Source organism: Heliangelus exortis, chromosome 5 (genome assembly GCF_036169615.1).
Source record: "Heliangelus exortis chromosome 5, bHelExo1.hap1, whole genome shotgun sequence".
NCBI classification, from domain to species: Eukaryota; Metazoa; Chordata; class Aves; order Apodiformes; family Trochilidae; genus Heliangelus; species Heliangelus exortis.
This window is the reverse complement of record NC_092426.1, coordinates 10,057,283-10,078,647: the sequence shown is the minus strand read 5'-3', so window position 1 is coordinate 10,078,647 and position 21,365 is coordinate 10,057,283. Positions and strand designations below refer to the sequence as shown.

Below are 21,365 nucleotides of genomic sequence, written 5' to 3'. Positions count from 1 at the left end.
TCTTTATCAAAATTAGTAGTGCAAAATAAATTGGAAAAACACCCAAGTTCTTACATTATAAAGCTTGTTTGCATGGCAAAGAATAACAGAGAAGAAAGACTCTGTTGTCATAAGCAGGTAGTAACTTCCTACTGACCCTGTACACTGGGTAAGAGCAGATAACACGGTTCCAGTTTTCTCAGGTTTTTTCCTCTTAATCCTAATGTTATGGGTAATTTCTGGCTAAGCAGGGGGGAAATGAAATGCAAATTAGATAATATGATAAATTTGAATTGTGTTGCAGATCTGTGCAACTTTGAATACCTAAGAAAGCTGATAAAATGCTTGAATCACTTGGAAGAAAAACAAAAGCTGTGGTGATATGAAGAGGAGGGGTCAGGGTGTGGGAAAAAGGGTCAGAGAAAAGTGAAGAGGCTGTATTTTCAGACAAAAATGTAAAATCAAACATGGTGTTATTTTGAGGTTGGGCTGTAATGCTAGCTTGAGCCTTAGGTACAAAGCTCACCTTTTACAAGTCACAGGTGTTCAGCTGGCAAGGCTACAGACTGGCCATGTGCTTGTTGGGCCTTCTGGGGTCACAGGCTGCCCTATGTCCACTGGTGTCTGTAATTTCATTCTTATTTACAATTGATGAAATGATATTAAGAAGTGTGATTTGTAATTTTTTTTTTCTCCCACTAGATTTCTTAAATAGGAGTCTGGAAGAACAGTATAAAGTAGCAGGGTAGAAATCAGCTCAAATTTGGGGAGTGAGGTTGCTAACAGGCTCTCTAAGCTCTTTTTTCTATATGCATGCAGGAAAAAAATTGAAAGATACTTCAGTGTTCTCAGCTAAAAAATGGAAAGTAATTTTCTTAAAATGAAACACCTGCTTGCCATAGTAAGCAGAGTGAACGCACTTACCAATTATGCTTTATCAAGGTCTTTTTTTTTGCAAACCCTGGCCCCTTTTCCCCCCCCAGCACTGTCAGCAGTGCTGCAGCCTCCCTGAATTTGAAGCCAACTGCACACACGACCTGTAGGTGCAGGGGAAGCTGAGATGGAAGTGCTTCTGATCTTGTGCTTCTGATTTCGCACTTCTGGAGGGAGCGATAAAATATTTGAGGTATGGTGGGGAGGGAAGGGCTGCGCCGAGCTGAGGGTGTGGTGTGTGCCTGGAGCCCCAGCTGCGGTGTAGCTGCATACCCGTGTCATCCTTAGGTCGAGAAACAAATGGTGATTCAGGCTGCTGGTTCTGATTTCTTTGTATTCAGTCTTCCACATCGATACTGCCAGAATGAAGTTAACTTTGTTTAGGGCTTGCTTTGCTGTCTGGAGCAGTAATGCTGGGTCTGCCCTCCCAGCCAGCTCCAGTCCTGACCGCTCGGTGTTCTTCAGAAGGGTCGAGCTCCTCATCTGCTGCTGAAGGAGTTTGTGGTGGCCACAAGCAGCCACTCTCAGCTGTTGTCTTACAGCTTCATTACTACACTACTGCTCATGCTTAGTGAAGAGGAAACTGCAACTGGTATTTCCCTTCTTTGAAAGAAAAGGGAATTTTAGAGCTTTTTTCCCATGCTGGTGGTGTTAGTCATGGTCACAGTTCTCTACAAACGTACTTGTGTTCCAGTGATTATCGGTCTCACTGGAAACAAGTGCTGGGTTATACAGTAGTTCACTTCCTCCTAAACAACAAAAAAAAAAATATTGTTGGTTGTTTTTTTTTTTTTCTTTTAAATTAGCAATGCCACTATGTGCAAGTTGTTTGTTTTGTATTTTTTTTAACCAAGTCTGTGTAATAGCACTAAATCACTTCTCATTTTCCTTTTTTAGAACTTGGCTCCTCAGCCAGATATTTTTTTGTTCATTGTGTGCAGATGTTTTGCCACTTGTTTGAGTTGTTTTTTTATTAAAGCTTTCTGGAGTTTTTTAAACATCAATTTTAAGGACTATGGCCTTTCTGAGTGTGGGTCAGTCAGTATTTTGAAAACTGCAAGAAAAGGACAAAAATTTAAAATGCCCGCACTGTTTGTAAGAAGTACGTTTTTTTCTGTTTTCAAGTTGTGGTTTGTTTGAGGCAAACGTATTGTGTAAAGGCTTCCTGCTCGGGGCTCCTGATTACATAGGGCATTTTTTAGTGAGTACTTATCAGGAGGAGCCTAATACAGGGGTAAAGCTCGAGCTGGCTTGGGTCTGTATACTGTGAAAAGCCCTCTCTCTGTGGGTAAGGAGGCAGGATATCTTGGTGCTCTGTATCTGATTTGCTTTTCAGCAAAGCTTTTTTAAAAAATATTTTTAAAATATCACGTCACTGAAACTCCAGCAGCACCAAATGTGGTAACACTTCTGATCTGTCTTTTGGTGTGTTCAAAGAGAGCTGGCTTAAAAGATGGATCCTTTCCTCCACTCCCTCATTGTTTCAGATGTGTCAGCATAATAAAGTTGAAGTAAAATTGTTTGGAGATTATTACTCAGTATGTGTCTGTGCTTCCGTTGCTGCTTTGCTGTTGTTTTCGGTTTTTGTTTTACTCAGTTTGTCTGCTAGCAGCATTAATTACGTGTAATTCTTTCCCCATATCTAACATGGCTTACAGTCAAAGGGCCAGACCACAACAAAGCTGAAAGCCATTTGTTTGGCAGACTAAGGATGTTTGTCTTTGCCTAGAAACATTTGTAGAGCTCCTGTTGACGGAAAATGAGCTGTTCAACAAGTTGGGAGTAGTTCTTTAATCTTGGTATTAGAAATTAAAGTGATAAGCATTGTTTTCTGTTGATTGTCTGCCTTTATGGTCTCATTATTACAAGTAAGCTCCTGAAATTAAAATTATTTTCTGTATTGAGAACCTTCACATTACATCTTCCGATATTACACCTTCTGCATTCCTGTGGCAGAGATGTGTGGGATTTTATCATACCTACCTGTTTGCAATGAATTTTACTGTGTGATGATAACCACTCTTTCATCTGCTAGAAGAGCAGATCTTTCTGCTCTTCTTTCATCTGCACATAATATTTTGGGGGACTAAAATCTGGGATACCTTTTTTCAGCACACCATGTGAAAGTTGTGTGGTGTTCCACATTGTATTCCTCTATCAGAAATAGGTTATAATACAAAATAAAATGTCAAGCATTTGCAGATATCCCTGTGGAAGCTGCTGTGTCAAAATGCCACACAGAACACTTAAACTGACTACAGGGGCACAATCTGAAGTGCATTTATCAAACTAAAATTTGGTGCTGGTTGTGTTCAATTCTCAAATATTTTTATTTTTAACCTCCTCTGAGACAAAAATAGTCTTGTTTTAAAAAGCTTGTTTCTAGTCACCCACTTCAACAAATGGCTCCTATATAGAAGCAGCTTTTTGATACGCTTCATTCAGGTTAGTTATGTGGAGTAGTCATCTTGTGGGCCAATGTTTTATTTTACAGCAGCCCAAAATGTGGTATGAGCCTGACTTTATCACATTAGACCATCAAAGTGCACAGTGAACGATGGAAGAAGCAGCTAGCTCCATCCAAGTCAGCAAACTTTATTTAAAAAAATAGATAGAATAAGGAATATGGTAACTTACATAATTGCAAATTTTAACATAATTTTTAGTTTTATTCTATATTGCTCTTGGTTGACTGTTCCTGTGTGGTGGCACCAATTATGACTGCCTGTAGTATTGTGCTTAATCCTATGAATGCATCTGGTTTTGGTGGTTTTTTGGTTGTGTGAGGTGATGGTAAGTAAGGTAATGGCTGAATAACAGCCAAGGTCCTCATCTGTGCAGCAGTGGAGCTACACTTGTTGAAAAAGGCTTTTTCTGAGTACTGAGGGTGGGAGATAAGAATCAATTGAGAGTGAATTAAGGAAAACTTACCCTCAAAACACTAAAATCAGGCTAGAGGCTTTGAGTTCTATAAGCTGTGATTAAAAGTATTAATGGAGTATTCAGAACATATTACACACCAGATGAGCTGAACTAAAGGAAAAATATGAAAAAATAACTAGTCAACTACTTTTAAATTTCTGGTGATTAGTGAAAGGTGGTGAAGTAGTCTGCCTTATCTAATATATGAAAGAGCTCCAGAAACAAGATTAGTTGAAAAAGCAAAACACACTTTACATACCTCTGTGAGGGGGGGCAAAGAAAACATACATGTGTATTTTTTGAAACTATTTACATGGCCAAAAATTTATTTGGTCAATCCTGATAGCATTTAAGTAGCTTGTCATCTAGTCATCTGTCAACCATAGACCTTGATAATGATAATAAGATAATTAAAAGCATTTGGAAAACTGGTTTTACTCTGTGCTTAGGTAGTGTGCCATTCATAGCTGTAGCATGGGGGAGGTGGTCTGTTGAGCAGTAAGGATTGCTCCCCAAAACTTGACCTTTACGGAAACATGAGAAAGCAGAGAATGGTTAGAAAAACTGATCTTCAAATTGTGATTCCCCCCACTCCCTTGTAATTTATTTTTTTTAAATCCCACCCCCCACGTTTTCTTTTAATTAAAAACACAAAGGTGCAAGGATTTTGTTTTGTTAACTCTTTGGTTGTTTTCTCTTTGGTTCCTGTGTTTCACTTTTTTTGCTTTTATTGAGTAAGTACACTTACAGATTTTTTTAGTTGTTAGTAATACATAAATGTCTTTATCTGAAATCTTACCCGAGGCAAATCTTGCAGCAGCACTTTTTGGTTCATTACTGCTATTAGCAATGGTGTTATCTTGTATTTACAAAACTCCTTCTCTCATGTCTGCATTCCTTCAGAGCTATGGACTTTCACTCTCCTTGCATTAAGTTCAACTTGATCTCTTGCAGTAGTGGTATTCCTGTAGAAGTTGGTGTTAGGTTTAGAATAAAAAGCACTTGATTGCTCCTGCTTTTTGAAGCATGCTGTTAAAAAACAATCCAGGCTTAAGAATGTCAAACCTTTGGAGCTTGCCTGGCAAGGGCGGAGCTGCAGAGGGAGAACAGCTCTGCACTTGACTGCCTTATAGCATACACCCTAAAAGAATAATTCTGTGATTTTCCATATATATAATAGCATTTTTACCTCAAGGGTTTTTGTAATAATTTATCTTGTCTGTTCTCAGGGAGAAATAGTGGGCTGACTCTTACTTCAAATGTTATTAATCAACTTCATTAAAATCTGTGTTTTATATTGCAGTAACAATGCCTGTGACATTTTTACTATGGACACTTAGAGGTTTATGAGCATCTTATGATTGTCTTTTGCAGAAGAGCATTTTCAGAGGTGATGATAGTTAACAGCTGATCAGTAATAGATTTTGGGTTTGTTTGTGGTTTGTTAAATGTTGTTCCCGTATTACTGTCCAGTTGCAAAGGAGGTCAGTTTAGTCTGCTTGACAGGTCAAGTTGAACTCTGTGGAAATAACTGCTCAAGCAAGACCCTGTTCACCACGGGTATTGATGGTGGGAAGAACAAGATCCTTGTGACCAGTCTGTGGTCTCTGGATGTAGCACCTTTGGTTTGATGTCATGCTGCAGCTTGCAGTGGGCAGTGGTACTCCCTCACCCCCATCCTGCCAAAAGAGATGTGCTGTGGTGGCCAAAGGAGCTACAACAGAAAACTCCTGAGATGGGAGTGGTTTTATTTTGGGGACTTTGGTGGTTTTGTGAGATATTTGTTGAATTCATTACTGGACCTTGTGTGTCAGACTGGGTTAACACCAATGCTTGCATAAAGGGAGGCAGTGGGATCCTGTTCTATGGGGAAGGTGGATGGTGGAAAGGCTGGGAGCAGGGTGAGATTGTATGCCTAAAGTAATGGTGTTTCTTCTGTCTGGTGGGGATTGTTGAGCCAGGAAAACACCTTACCAATTTTGGCAAGGAGGATCAGCATGTTGAACTGGCTGAGCAGGCTCAGAGGCTGGATGTCTGGCAGTGAGTCAGTGGAGCCGAGGTGACCAGCCTAGCACTAGATGCTTCTTAGCCTCAGTCACCTTGCAGGGATGCTTCCAAAGAGCCAAGAGGGAGCCTTGACTCCCCATCTCTCTTTAAAACTAGCTTCTTGATGGTATAGCTGAATAACTGATTTTTGTGTGATAAGCAGCTGACTTTTCATCTGTGAACTCCTACTACAGCACAATAATCCCCTGGCTTTAACAAAGTATTGAAGAGTGATGAGTTCATACCAGTAATGTGGTGCAGTGGTCTTTAAAAGGGGCTCTGGTGAGGGTTCCTGAAACTTTGGAAACAGTGTTTTCTGTGAAGGGATAAAAGATGGTGTGGAAGGTACTGGCCAGCAAGAAGCTTTATGGGCTCATAATGGTCTTCTGTCCCCAACAAAGTGCAAACCACAGAGAAAAGGTCACTTCTGAGCTATCTGGAGCACTTTGTGGGTGTGTGCAGCTTGTTGAGGGTTGGTTTGTTTGGGGGGATGTGTTAAAAGAAGCAGGCTCTCAAGTCTTCCTCCCAGTAGGTGCTTATTTCATGAACTTCACTGAAATGCTAATAGAAATGTTTGCCCTTTATGTATTAACAAACACCAAAATGATCAGGCTTTAGGAAAAAAGGGTGTTACCTATTTCACTAACTTCATGTTTTGTGTTTATTTCAGCTCTTTAGAGAAGTAAGAATAATGAAGATCTTAAATCATCCAAATATAGGTACCCTGTTTCACATAATTTTCAACTGGAGAAATGTTAGCTTTTTCACTGTTAAAACTGTGGTATGAGTTTAAAAGATGATTTTGCACTAGGGTGTCTATTTACTCTAAAGAAACAGTAATACTTAATCAGTGCTGTGTGTTGTAAAAAAAAAAAAAACATTTTCGTCCCCTTTGCACAAAACTGTTACTTGCATAGCTAGCTGATAACTTTTCTCTATTTAAGTGTAATATTGATTGTGACTGAATTCAAAAGTTTGGCCCAAAACCAAGGAGTGTTTAAGAAATTGTTCAGCTTTGTTCAAATAAATGATGTAGTATTGTTACAGAACTGTCAGCAAACTGGCTGATAACTCATTTGTCACCACATATGCCAGAGTTCAGTGCATAAAAATGGTTTTTGCTGGTGCAATCTGTGGAAGTTCTGCTTAATTTAATTGTTTTTCTCATGTCACAGAAGCAAAGTACTGTTTCTTAAGAAAATGTTTTACATGGGTTGATCAAATGTGTTATAGTATTTTCCATTTGGGAACATTAGACAGCAAAAGTTCCTTTAAAGCAATAATCTGATGTTGTCAAGCAGCGAGCAGATAAGGTTGGGTTTTTGTTAGTCTGACAATTCTCTGTGGGGTTAATACTTTTGCAACTAATTAGCTGATGAATAAATTACTTTCTTTTCTAGTGAAGCTATTTGAAGTCATTGAAACTGAAAAAACTCTCTATTTAATAATGGAATATGCAAGTGGGGGTAAGTACCTCTCTGCTGTGATGACGTGTAAACAAATTACCAAGTGGGAGAAAGCACTTGTTTTCTTTAAAGTTTTGCTTACTTTTTCATCAAGCATTACTGTTACAGTGGTGTACATTTTTAAGCAAAATCTTTAGTATTGTCTGAAACTTCTTTAGGCAGCATAATTAAATATAACATGTAAAACCAATTTCTGAACTTATTCCAACTTGGTAACATTGGCTTTGTTTTCACAGCCCAAATTTAATGGTAATCTTTATTCAGCCATTGATTGTTCTGCCCATAACAAATCCCAGGCTTTTCAGTTTATTGTATTCAACTCCCTAACTCTGGTGTCCTGTTTTGTTTAAAATACTTGGTAAAACCATGTTCAGATGAAACATTTCTCTGTTCCCTGAACTGTTGCTTTCAAAAGCACAAATACTGCAACTTCTCAACTTCAGTTTTTCAGATGTTGATCACATTTGATATATCAAATGAGATACATCAAATCACAGATCTTCTGCCATCAAGAATGGTTACACTTTGCCTTATCCCACTTCAGGAGGGACTTAAAATTTTTTTCCTGATTGCAGGGGAGGTGGGGAAGTGCACATCATCCAATGTCAGATATTTTAGCTAAAGCTGGAATTAAAGTATTTGGGCTTGAGTTATTCCTTACTGGCTAAAACCAAATTGCCAATGTGACTCTACATCAGCAGCTGGAAGTCTCAAGTAGTTAATGCTTTTCTTTAGTTTTGGAAGGGAAATAGTCTTCAGAGAAAATCAGCATTGAATTCTTACCCTAACATTTGCTCATGTGAATTTTAACCAATTACTATAGATCAGGTAATGATTCTCTACCTGTCTTTTCTTCTTACATGTCTCTAAATGCTCAACCAAGAAACGATGGTAGTAAAAAAAGTTAAAATATTGGTTAGTACAGGTGTTGGTGGAGGCATATCTGTGCTGTTTGATGGTACTACACTTAAAAGTGAAGTCCTGTTGCCATCTAGTGATTAGCTTTTGGGAGGCAGAAGAGCCAGTGGTGCTTTAAAGCACTGAGGATCATTCTTAGGGTACTGGAAAGATACCTACTGCACCAGTACAAAAGGCCACGAGCACTGCCCTTTGCACATGCCATGTTGTGCAGGACAGGAGTGGCTGGGCATCTCGGTGGCAGGCATCAGGTGCCCATATTTCCTCCTTATCCATATCCCAATCACACGTAATTCATTTGAACTCTGGCTGCAGGATGAAAGAACCTATGCCTAGAAGTGCAAGACTTTGCATAAGCTGGGGATAATTCTTTCTCCAGTGTCATTTTCCATGAATTGTGAAGTGTTCAGGTTTGTTCCTTCAAGGTTGTTGAAGAAACAGTTGTGAAATACAGCTGAGAGTTATCCTGAGTTGAGAGCTAATTAATACACTATAGAGGGAGGATCCTAGAGGATTGCTCAGTCATTGCTTTTCCTTCTGTATGACTGGGATGTTTTTTTTTTTTAAATTTGGTGGAGTTGCTTATTTCCAAAAATTTCCTTGTGAGGTGTCCCTCTACAAAACTTTTCTCTTGCTTCCTGGAGAATATTTACATATTTGATCCATTTCTAAAAATTGTCATTAATTTTGCATATTAGTGAAGAATGTTTTTAACTGCATGCTAGTCTGGTTTTGTGGGAATTCTTATGTACAGAACTTGGTGTCTAGTAAAGAAAATCTCACAAATACGTCAGTGTTTCACGGGCCAGTTGGCTGCACCTAAAGCTCTAACATTATAGTCTATATTGCTGTGGTGTAAAACGACTGGATTGATTAAAAGGGAAAAAACCAAACACAGCAGATCTTCAGTACTGCTTTAATAATCTCCTTTAGTTGTCTATAGCCATGCATCAGGCTTTTTCAGGAGTAATCCTTCTTAGTATATCTTACAGATCTGATGGTTGTGTGATGGATTATGTCACTGTGTCCTGCTATTCTCATTATTGTGACCTTCCTTGTGGGGTACCTCTTCCAAACCTAGGCTAAAGCTAAGATTGCTGATTTTGGTTAGAATATGTTTATACACACAAATCAAATTATTGTGCTGGTATGACAATGTTCACATAATCATCAGATAGGGGGTTTTTTGAGGGGCAAAAGAAAGCCTTTTGAGGAAGTCTTTATTTACAAAACAGAAGTATGCTTATTACTTTCTATTACAAATAATTGAAAGGAAATGGATTACGTTTTTTTTCCTTCCTATATGCAGTTATTCATCAAGTCTTACTGTTTTCTTGTACAAGAAAAGATGGTATAGTAAACTGCATGCCAGTTGTGCCATTTTCTTTAAAGCTAATCAGTAGTCATAAACTGGAAGCACAGTCATTCCAGTGAAGTTGCTGTGGGCAACTGCTGGAGAGGAATCTAGATTTTGAAATTGGCATTAATGGATCTTGTTATTGAATTGTAGGGGAAGTGTTTGACTATCTGGTTGCACATGGAAGAATGAAGGAAAAGGAGGCTAGAGCTAAATTTAGACAGGTATGTATAACATTTCTATACATCAGCTTTCCTCTCCCCTCCCTGTTTTTAATGCTGAAATTAGTAAAATGGCTGTCCTTTGCATTTGAGTTACAGAAGTGTTCAGCATGTTGTGGTCTTGTAGCTCTGTGTGGGGAAAAAACTTGGGTTACAGTAGTCCTTTGAAGGGTTTAGTAGTCCATCCAGTGGAGCTTGCTTCCCAGTGCTGTGTTGCTGGAGTGTCCAGGAGTGCCAGAACACAGCAGCTGCTGGATTTGAATGTGCATTTCATTCCAAAATTCATTTCCTTTGGGTTGATTTCATATATCCTTAGTTATCTGGTCTGTAACCTTTCAAAGTTACTCAAATGTTACAGGCTACAAACGGGCCAGTTTAAAAATGCAGGCAGTGCATGTTTCAGGCAGCAATAACAGCCATCTGCTTACACAAAGATGCAGTTTCCTGGCTGTTCTAAAAAGTCACTGAAAAGTAGTTTGTAGGCTTGTTAGTTGGGCTTACTTTATGATGGATAACCTAGCCCTGCAAAGATGTTGACAATTAATCTGTAAAAAATGTTTCTGTTCTATAGTGAAGTCTTACTGAGTATAACCAAATATTTTTGCTTCACTAGTTAAAATCCAGATCTCTGCTCCTGTAGAATTTAGAGTTTTGTCTGTAGCCTCCACTGATCAGATACACTTTGTTTTCTGCTCTTGCGCAGAAATTTATAAGTGCCTGTGTTATTTGCATCTCTGGTCACTTGGATAGCCTAGATAATGCTGTGAATAATAAGTATCAAAATTATGTTCCTGCTTAATGACAGTTTAAAATAATCATTCAGTCACTCTTGTCCCTTTTATGTAGGGATTTTAAACTGGTGAATTGCAGCAACAGTGTGACAGTCATTTTCACTGATGGAAGGGGAGGCTCTAATAGCTTCACTTCTTAAAAATAACCATACAAAAGTAGAAGAAATTTGATTTTATGTGAGATTCCAGGAAACGAATCAATGACTTTCATGAAATTCCCTGCAAAAAAACCTTTTTCACTTCTCTTATGTGGGTGTGACTGAAAGTAACAATTTGCAAACTAGGAAATCGTGCCACAATTTTTTTGATCCCTTTGTCTTGTGTAGTAAAAATTGTGTAAAAGCAATGTAAGCAATAAACTCAAAAGTAGCAGTGAAAGTAAAAAAATCAAAAACAATAACCAAAACCCCAGAACAGAATCATAAGAAGGCAGCATAAGCATTGCTATGAAGTATTTGTTCCTATGTTTTCTCTCATCTCTTCAAATCTTGTATTTACCTTCTTTAATCTTATGCCAGAAACAAAATAAAAACCAAAACAAAACCAACCCTGCCACACCAAAGCCCAAACAAACAAAACAACAAAAAAAAAAGCAGCTGCAAACTTTCTATCCCCAGAAGTGCCTTGTGGTTGCTGGAGTTACACAGCATAATAGTAGGGAAAAATTTTCTTCCTCTTTAACAAATTCTTACATGTCTTTTTAAAGCTGCTTTCCTATTCTGGCAGGTAGAGAACTTTCCTTTGTGACTGAGGGTTTCTGGTGCTTCTGTTCTGTGCTGGAGTAGATGTGATGGGGCTGTGGAGCAGTTGCTTCACCATCTCTTCTAAGTCCCAGGCTGTTGTCTTGCTCTTTGTAATGCCACTTAAAGAGCCTCAGAGTAACTTGAGGAAGGGTTTGCTGTTCTCTCTTGAATGTGAATGTTGAAAACCTCTACTGGTATGATTGTCTGCTCTTTGTCCTCAATTTCTTTTATCAGGAGTTGTGTGGAAAAAGATCTTGCATTAATTCCACTGAAATAGCACATTTGTTCAACAACTACCTATTTTTTTCTAACAAATTAACTTAAAGTGAAAAACTTGTGCAAACAGGTCAAACGTGTTTTACAGGTACGCTTAGTGCTTACTTTAATGGAATAATGTCAGTAGTACAGCATATCTGTAACTTCATTTTTCAAAAGCAAATGTGAAGGGGAAAAAAAGTAAAAGATAATTTACCTGCAGAGCTGGATAGTGACCCATCAAGAGTTGATTTTCTGTAGTTCAGATTCTCAATTTACTTTTTTTGTGTGTGTATGTGTGCTTCAGTAGACTAAATGCTCTTTGTAAAGATACCTAGGTGCTTTCATTTGAGTGCTGAAATATACACTCGTATGTTTTCAGTTTCTTCTAACTCTTTGTCATCTGTCCTCCCTCTACAGCTGACTTCCTAGCTACCCAACTCCACCATGGGGACCTTGGTCTTAAAGATAGGAGGGTCTTGAGAGCTTCAAAAGCATAAACACCTGGAAAAAAAGACAGAACCATAGTAATAACCCAAGGAGAGAAACTATAGCACAAGCCTATTGTGCTTGGCTAAAAAGATCATGTGTGCAGGAGAGAGGTCAGGAAACTTTGATCATTTCTTGGCATCTCTTAGACACTAGAACTCTCACCGTTGGGACAGTGTCAAAGGAAACTAGATCTTGCTGGGTTTACAGGTCATAAAACTATTCATTTCACCTTACTGTAGTCCCAGAATAGCTTCATACAGTTTTTAGCCATTGTTGGAGAGAGAATGCTCTCTGTAGACCTTTTATCTGATTCTGTGCAGCTGTTCTTATGTCAGATGGGGACTTAGGACATAATAGATTTTTTTATTTTTTTTTTTAAATTCACTAACACAGTGGATCTCTTTTAAACTTTTAAACTGAATAAACAGTTGTGCCATGGTATTGAGCTTAGTTCTTACAATAGGTTATGTTACATCTTGTTTTCAGTTCATGTTTCTTCTTTCAGTTGATGTGATTTCTGGATCAAACACTTAGGTTTCATCTGAGGAGGCACTTCCTCTCTAGCAGGCAAAGAGCAGAACTTGGTAACCCTCCCCTCTTTGCTTGTTAAAAAAAAATTCTGTCCATTTTGTTACACATACTTAAGGTTATGAGCAGGAAAAAAAGAATGTAAGACAGTGAACACATTATTCCAGTCACGCTTGAGAAGGAGCACAGGAGAGGGTACAAAGACTAAAAATACAGCCATGCTCCACAGTTCTCAGTTTCAAGCTCCTTTTGTGCAGCCATGTGTAAGAAATTCAAATCCAGAACATTTTGCATTCCTAATGTCACCTCGTTTTTATTCCCCTATTACAGGCTTCCAAGCAGTTCTGATTCAATCTTACCATCCTTTTTCCATAGAAAAATCTGCCCATCTGGATAAGAATTAATGCAAAAAATGGGAAGGCAAGACTCAGGGAAGGGGGTATCCCAAAATCCATGTGTATTTGTTCTCTCTCTTCCTCTTCTGTATCCCATCTAGATGGGGCCTCCTTCAGTCTTCCCACTATTTCCCTGCAGAAGCAGTTTAAAGCTTTTAATGCTGGTAGATGTTAGGACAGATCTTGGAAAATAAAAGAAATCTACAAAATACATTTCATTTGTATGTTTCATTTAAGAAACAAGACATTCTTGGCAGTGTGAAAGGAATGTTGAGAGGTCATTTACCTATCCTTTTGTTATTCATTCCTTATGAGCAATGGGTTTTCTGCCTAGAGATAACTTGTTCTAACTTGTACTTTAAAACCTATGATTATACAGATTTTTTTTAAATCCCTCCCAAGAAATGTATTTCAATGCTTCAGTTGTTACCTCTAGCAAAAAGATCTGCTGTTTGTTCCCCTCTTCTCCCCACCCTGCCAAGCGTAAGCAAATTTCTCACACACAAGTATTTTGTGGGTGAGGGAGCTGTGAGTGGAAACAGGGATGGAAGGTGGAAAACAAGGGACTTAATCCAGTGCAGCCATGCTTTTTGCTATTTTTCATTCATGTCTTGAGTGCTGTTCTTCAGTTAATAATGTCGTGCACATTGCATTATTTCCCTTCCATTTAATTCAAATTTACTTTTGCAGTCTCTGTGCTATCCTGTTGCATTGCAGAGCAGCTCAAAAGCATCTCCAAAGGAAGCTGCTGATTGATCTGCTAGACCTTCTGCTCTTAGCCTAAAAGCAGTTCAGGAGTGAGGGGTATAGTTCTGTCCTTGCCATCCTGAATAAAGCTTGAGGTGTTTGTCATGCTGTCAGCCTTGAGAACACCTGCAGAGTGAGCTTGTGGCTGGTGCAGAAGCAATGGTGGAAAGGAAGGAAAACCAAATGAATGGTACAAGTGGTGGCATGGGAAAACTGGCAGCTTCAGTAACTGTAAAATGCTGAAGTTGGAGTCTGAAAAAGGGACCCAATACAAAAAGGAACAAACAAAACCAAAAAGAAAGCATAGGGAATGGCAATATTTCAGCTCCTCACAGACTGTCTGGCTTCTAAGGTAGCATTTTGTATCTGTGTGATTCAGTAAGACAGGAGCACAGAGGCTGTAACATTGGCACTGAAGTTCTGAATTCATAATTACCTGATAGGTCAGTTTTTTGACCTACCAAGAACCTTACCTTCATCTACTCTAAGTATTTAAGACAAGAACCATGGTTTCTTACCAGTACAGGAGGAACTTTGTGCTAAGATGGGCAGCTTGATCATGAGTTATTTTTTGTAATGGTAATGGCACCTCACCTTTCTGTATTGGAATTCTTAATTGTGAATGAAGAATGGAAAGATGGTTATTTAACTGTAGTTATTACATTAAATTATTTTATGTGCAATTCCACATATTTTAAAAAGACATAACATCTGCCTCAATTCTGATCATATATGCCTGAGAATAAAATGTTTCTTACCACATTTGTGATCATGTAACAATGAGACTTTATCCAGCTTTTCCATACATGCAGAGTTCTGCAGTAATTCTCATGACTAAGAAGAAATGTACTAGGACACTCTACTGTGTAAATGGCTTATATAGTTTGCTACATAAAACAGGAAAAAACTTCATGATATTTGGAAATGGTTATGGAAGAAATTACTCCATTACACTTGAGAGAGGCAGAGTTTTTTCCACTGAGCTTGCTACTCTTTTACAGTGTATGAAATACAATAAACCATATGTACTTAGCAGACTACTTTCAGATGCACAGTTGCTTCTCATGGCATAAGTTTTGACAAACAAGCTGTTTCCCAGTAGTTTCTCCAGTAGCTAAGCCCATTTCTTACCCTTTTCTCTCCCTGCTGCAGCATGAAAAATCACCTTTGGAGAGGGACTGGAAAAGTTCAGTCCAGAGGGAAAGCTTTTATAGCTGTATACATTATTGGAATGGAAATACGTCAGTAACCTTTCTGAAAGTCATTGCTTCTACTGGTCTATAATTAGCCACACAGGAAAAACAAAATCCTCTTTCAAGTGTAGTAGAAAGCAAATAGATCAAATAACAAACACCTAAGTTATTTAACAGCTTTCCCCCATGTATATGCTGGTCACTGTAATAGTTGGTAATGTAGCTCTGAGTGGATAAGTACATGTCAACTTAAGTAAAAAATTTGGAAATTTTTGATCAAAACTTCTGCTTCTGTGACATGTCACTTATATAATTGGGTTTGTTTTCTATCCAGATAGTATCTGCAGTGCAGTATTGCCATCAAAAGCATATTGTTCACAGAGATCTCAAGGTGAGTAGAAAAAAGTGTGTGAGGTGTGTGTCAGCTTCAGTACCTGTGGGTGGGACCTTTATTGTGCCAAAAAAATGTAGTGTATATTAAGCTTTCTGATTTTTTTTTTTTCATATATAAGTTTTGAGGCATGTTTACAGTATAGAACCATTTCAAATAAAAGGAACAGGATTTGTCAGACTTTTAAATATAGAAATTCAGTGGCTGCTGAGAGCCTCTCACCTTGTGTTCAGATTAAAATCTGATAGTGTTACCTCAGTGGTCTTAAAGAAAACAACAAACTTATGTTCATAGAGGTAGGACAAGTTTTGTTCTTGAACAGAATGCATTGCTAATTATGATGATGAAACTAAAGTATGGCTTCTCTGTAGCTTGATGTGAAATGGTATAGAGAGAGTTGGGATTGTTCAGCCTGGAGAAGAGAAAGCTCCAGGAGACCTTAGAGCAGCCTTCCAGTACCTGAAGGGGGCCTACAGGAAAGCTGGGGAGGGACTTTTTACAATGGCTTGTAGAGACAGGACAAGAGGGAATGGTTTCAAGCTGAAAGACAGTAGATTTAGATTAAATATTAGGAAGAAATTCTTTCCCGTAAGGGAAGATGTGGCTGCCCCTCCCTGGAAGTGTCAAGTTGAGGTTGGATGGGGCTTTAAGCAGCCTGGACTAGTGGGAGGTGTCCTTGCCCATGCAGGGGGGTTGGAACTGGATGATCTTTAAGGTCATTTCCAACCCAAATCTTTCTGTGATACTGTGATTCCTTCTTTAAACTGTGGATTTTGTATTAATGGTGTTGGCACATAATTTGAGCATATCATAATTCAATAACTTAAAGCCAAGACCTTAACACCAGAAAACACCACAAAGAAAAAAACCCCACTTGAAAAAAGCTGAAGGTTGTATGTGTTACCAGACTTTGGCAAGGATGCCACATGAAGTGTGCATAGTGAGACTGTATTTTGTTTTCATTTGAGATCAAAACTGTAAGTTACAGTAGCTCAGGATGCATTTCTGTGGAGAAAACAGATGGTTAATAATACAGTTTTCAGGTAGTGTAGTAGCTCCCATAGTCTGAAGCCATTGTGGAGATGTTTTTAAAATAGGGGGTATGTGAATGATAGACTAAAGCATCTCTAAAGACCTTGCAAGGGACAGAATTTTAGCAGATATTTCAGCTTTTTGCATTTTAAAAAGGAGTAAAAATGGACAATAGTATTTTAAATTAAGCATTTTCAGTTCATCTCACTGGCCATTCTTTCTCTTCCAGGCTGAAAATCTATTGCTAGATGCAGATATGAACATTAAAATAGCTGACTTTGGTTTTAGCAATGAATTTACAGTTGGAAATAAACTGGACACCTTTTGTGGCAGCCCACCATATGCTGCTCCAGAGCTTTTTCAAGGGAAAAAATATGATGGACCTGAAGTAGATGTTTGGAGTTTAGGAGTTATTCTTTATACCCTTGTGAGTGGATCTCTTCCTTTTGATGGACAGAACTTAAAGGTACATTTTTGTAGAACATGTTTGGCATGTTTACCTAATGTTTGGTGTCATTTGCTGCTTACAACTCACTGTCTGTTCTTCTTCTGTTATCAAGGAACTAAGAGAAAGAGTGCTACGGGGAAAATACAGGATTCCTTTTTACATGTCCACAGACTGTGAAAACCTTCTCAAACGTTTCCTGGTGCTAAACCCAACAAAAAGAGGCACTCTAGAGGTAATGGCACAAATAAGGTCCATCAGAAAGCTAGGCTTTATACTAACCAACCTGTTTTTGGCCTTTAACTTATAATTTTCATACCATTCCTGAATAGTTTATTTGGAGTGTTGACTAAAGGATATTACTTGGGTTTTAAGGGTTACAAGACACCTGATTCCACAATTGTTTTCAAAATGAACATGAGAATACACTGCATATGTCATACAACTTTTTCTGATGGTTACCTTGTAGATTCTTACATTAATTGATGATCCACTGGGACATTTTCCACATCTGAAAATGTGAACTGGAACTTTTGATTGCTAGGTTATGGTGTGGTTGCCTTTTTGTCTGCATTTTGTGCCATGATGGAGGAGAAAAGCCAAAAAAAAAAAAAGTTCCTAGTCTGTTATGAGCTTTTAGCTTTCAGCTGTGTGGTAGAACAGAGCTGACTGGGAGGCAGCTTGGCTTGATGTGCATCATTGATTCTCCTCAGTGGAGCAAAACAAAACTGAGTAGGTGCTGGGGCCTTTTCTGCAAAACTAAAATGAGAAAAGGCAGTAGTGTTTGGTAGATGGAGTGGGGGGAGTTCTTTCAACAGCTTGTTTCTGCTGCTAAATGTATTGTGCTAGCAAAACCCTTTCTTCTATAGCAAATTATGAAGGACAGATGGATCAATGCAGGACATGAGGAGGATGAACTTAAACCCTTTGTGGAACCAGAACTAGACATCTCGGACCAGAAAAGAATAGGTAATTGAGTATTTTTCAGATTATGATGATTTTTTTTGCATTATGTGGCTGGTGGCTTTTTTTTTTTCCTCTACCACTCTGTATTTGTTTGTTATTTTGAATAAGTAGCTGATCTTCTAATATTGATACTTCATCAGGCTTATGTTCTGACACTTGTTTTAATTCTTTAAATGTTTCATTGTATCTCTTGAACTTAAGCACTCAGCCAGCCTAAACATCATAGTGTTGCAGTTACTTACAGAGTGTGTGTTTTTAGATATTATGGTAGGAATGGGATATTCTCAAGAAGAAATTCAAGAATCCCTCAGTAAAATGAAGTATGATGAAATCACAGCTACATACTTACTGCTAGGAAGGAAATCATCAGAGGTAAGTGCCATTTTTAAAGATGCAAAGAAACAAGAGGATCAGAAAGTGTCCCTTAGCAAAGCTAGAAGCAAAAGTCAGTAACCAAAAGCATTCCTACACAGAAGTCTATTACAGTGCCAGCTCTCCAAATGATACTGTGTTGGTTCTCACCCTGATCTTAGTCAGTAACTCATGCCTTTTGGCTCCCCAGAAGTACCCCTCTTACTCAGCAGTTACTCTTTGTATGAGTTACACACTTCGTATGCCAGTTACTGTCCTGTCTAGTCTGGTAACTCCAGTGTGAATGTTCTGGCTCTCTTAAGTACTTTAAGAGAACCAAGGAGCAGAAACAGTCAATGTAAAAAAGTTCTTGCCTTGTAGATTGAACTTAACATAAGATACTAAGAGGGCCTGGCATTAGTAAGCTGCTCTGGGTTCCTCTGCTGGAGGAGCTGATGTGGTGGCTTCTACTGACTGTATCCTCACTTCCTGTTAAAATCTTTAAGAACTGTGAGGAGTCCTGAAATGAGAGAGAGATTTTTCTTTATTGTACTGTCCTTTGAAGAGCTGCAGATTCCGCTGAATTTCACCTACGACAATTGCACAAGAATTTAAGAGAAGTTGGGGTCTCTAAGCAACTTCCATGCTGTAAAAAAATTCCCTGTGTCCCAGGCCCATCTTCCTTCTTCCTCTCTATTACTGCTCACATAACATGGTGGATGTTTAACTTCTTTTGTCTTAACTCCTCGTTTTAATATTCTCGTTTGTATTGTAGTTGGATGCAAGTGATTCAAGCTCCAGCAGCAATCTTTCACTTGCCAAAGTTAGACCAAGTAGTGATCTTAATAATAGCACTGGACAATCTCCTCATCACAAGGTTCAGAGAAGCATATCTTCTAGCCAGAAACAGCGGCGGTACAGTGATCATGGTGAGCAATTCTCATTTTCAGTGTTGCAGAATATAGTGACTTCCAGGTCTGTTCAGTTTATGAATTTGTCTCCATCACTCAAGAGGTAAGGAGGATGACAACAGACTGGCTCACAGCATGGTGAATAAATAGTTTGAAAACTGATATCTTTTTTAAAATTGGTTTTGTTATAAAGCCTTCAAAAACAGCTTCTAGAGGAACGTTGTATACATGAACTTAATTCTGTTATTTGGCCTTGTGTCATCCCTTGCATCCCTGGCCATGCTGAGGGAGCCCTGTTACACAGAATTCTGAAACTCCCCTTTTCATGAAAAGCACAGCACTTCTCCCCCATGCTCTTGTATGTCTGTTCAGCTTTTGTTTTCTTTTGACACTAGTAGGTCAGCTTGTCTTTAAAACTTGAAAAAATGCTATATATTTCTTGTTTTCTATTTTCTGAGGGTAGTGTCACTTGATTGTCCTGCAGAAATTAAATTTTTAAAGATCAGTGACTCAGATAAACTTGGAACTCTTCTGCTTAATGTGTGTGCAGGATAGTAGCTTAGGGCTTTCTAAATATCTTAAATATCTTTCTGCCCATACACTAACTTATACATAAAGTGTCCATTTAGGTCTACTTTTAAATACCTTAAGTATGTTCAAAGGTTGCTTTCCTTAGGAAATATCCTGAGACAACAGTTACTGAGTTTTCAAATGCTTTTGAATATATATATTTATATATATATTTATATGCATTTTTGTGTGCATGGATATACATACACTTTTTGATTAGTTGTTATTAAAACAGTAACTGCAAAGTTGTTGTATCTTTTCTGAGGAGAGGCAATCCAGACAGCAGAAAACCCAATCCTAGCATCCCCACAGGGTTTTCACTGTGTCCAGGAACCAGAAAGAGCTGGGCTGCCCCATTCTCATGTGTCCCTGGTGCCCTTGAGGAGGCTGGTGGCAAATCACCATTTTTTCTGGGCTGCTCCAGGAGCAGAGTCCACTGGCAGTTGGTGTCACTGGTGGTCCAGGGTTGTGTCACCAGGTACCTGTCTCAGGAGCCCAGTTTTATCTGAAATTGTTTTGAATAGTGTGTGCCAGCCTCATGCTAAAGGTGGATCCTCAGTTGAGATGAGTCAGTTATTTAAGTGACTTCAAAATGTTTCTAAAGATTTTTTTCTTGCCAAACCAGTGCCAGTACTCAAAACACCAGAAGACTCCATTGAATTCTTAATTCTTTCATGGAAATCAGGTAGTATCTTTGTGCAATGAGTTCAAGTAATTGTTATTATGGCCCTCCTGTCCTTAGCAAGGTTAGCAGAAGAGAGGTATCTGTCTTGGAATTGTGGTATGAGAGGAAGCCTTACTAGAGTTGACTTGAGTATCAAATCTGTCAGATTTTATTTACAAAGTAGAGGGCCTTGCTTCAGGATGATGTTTCTGTGTGTTGTCATTGCCTCCCTCCTTCTTCACCATATTTTACTGTCTTCTGAAACATGCATGTTTCAGTAATTTAAATAATTACGTAATTTTCTGTTTCTTTTGTTTTTTAAGCTGGACCATCCATCCCCTCAGTAGTGGCATATCCCAAAAGAAGCCAGACTAGTACTACAGACAGTGACCTTAAAGAAGAAGGAATTCAATCAAGAAAATCCAGCAGTAGTGCTGGTGCAGGAAGAGGAATTGCACCAGCTAGTCCAATGCTTGGAAATGCCAGCAATCCCAATAAGGCTGATATTCCTGAACGTAAGAAAAGTTCGGCTGTCCCTAGTGTAAGTAGAAATGCTCATTTATCAAAACTGTGAAGTGTGTTTGAGGAGTGAAAGTGTGATTTATCAGTGGTGTTGGTTTACTTTTCATTCATCAAGACTCGGTGTAGGTATCCTGCACTGTTGCTTTCCCCTTCACCCCTGCATCAGTCAGCTCCTCAAGTTACCTTGTAATATTCCTGAAGTAGTAGGTATTAGTAATTAGCACTAGCAGCTGTTAAGGTACATACATAATTTAAATATAAAAAAGAAGAAACTGAACTCAAAGGCCATCTCCTGAAATTTTATATCTGTAAAGTTATTTCTGATATCACCAACTAGTCTTCTGTGGCTTCTTGTACAGAAGGATAAAATTTTTATTATCCCATTTTATAGTTTCATGTATCTAAGGAGTCACCTAATCTTTGTTCTCACACAGGTTGTTCCAAGTCATAATTATGTGCATTAAGATTATCAAGCAAATGTAGCTCCAAAACCTGCTCAAGGTTGCATTTCAACTTGAGCTTAAAAG

At 38.5% G+C, this 21,365-nt stretch overlaps 1 protein-coding gene across 17 annotated transcripts in view; it reads left to right on the top strand.

The window, feature by feature from the left end:
* MARK3 (microtubule affinity regulating kinase 3) overlaps window positions 1-21,365 on the top strand; it is a 64,129-nt gene that overhangs the window by 20,428 nt on the left and 22,336 nt on the right. For all 17 annotated transcript variants that reach the window (XM_071745479.1, XM_071745476.1, XM_071745484.1 and 14 more), the window contains 10 exons: window positions 6,551-6,599; window positions 7,281-7,346; window positions 9,775-9,845; window positions 15,321-15,377; window positions 16,639-16,875; window positions 16,970-17,089; window positions 17,724-17,823; window positions 18,080-18,192; window positions 18,947-19,100; window positions 20,640-20,857. In XM_071745479.1, the coding sequence (XP_071601580.1) occupies window positions 6,551-6,599; window positions 7,281-7,346; window positions 9,775-9,845; window positions 15,321-15,377; window positions 16,639-16,875; window positions 16,970-17,089; window positions 17,724-17,823; window positions 18,080-18,192; window positions 18,947-19,100; window positions 20,640-20,857 (1,185 nt within the window). The remainder of the gene's footprint in view (window positions 1-6,550; window positions 6,600-7,280; window positions 7,347-9,774; window positions 9,846-15,320; window positions 15,378-16,638; window positions 16,876-16,969; window positions 17,090-17,723; window positions 17,824-18,079; window positions 18,193-18,946; window positions 19,101-20,639; window positions 20,858-21,365) is intronic.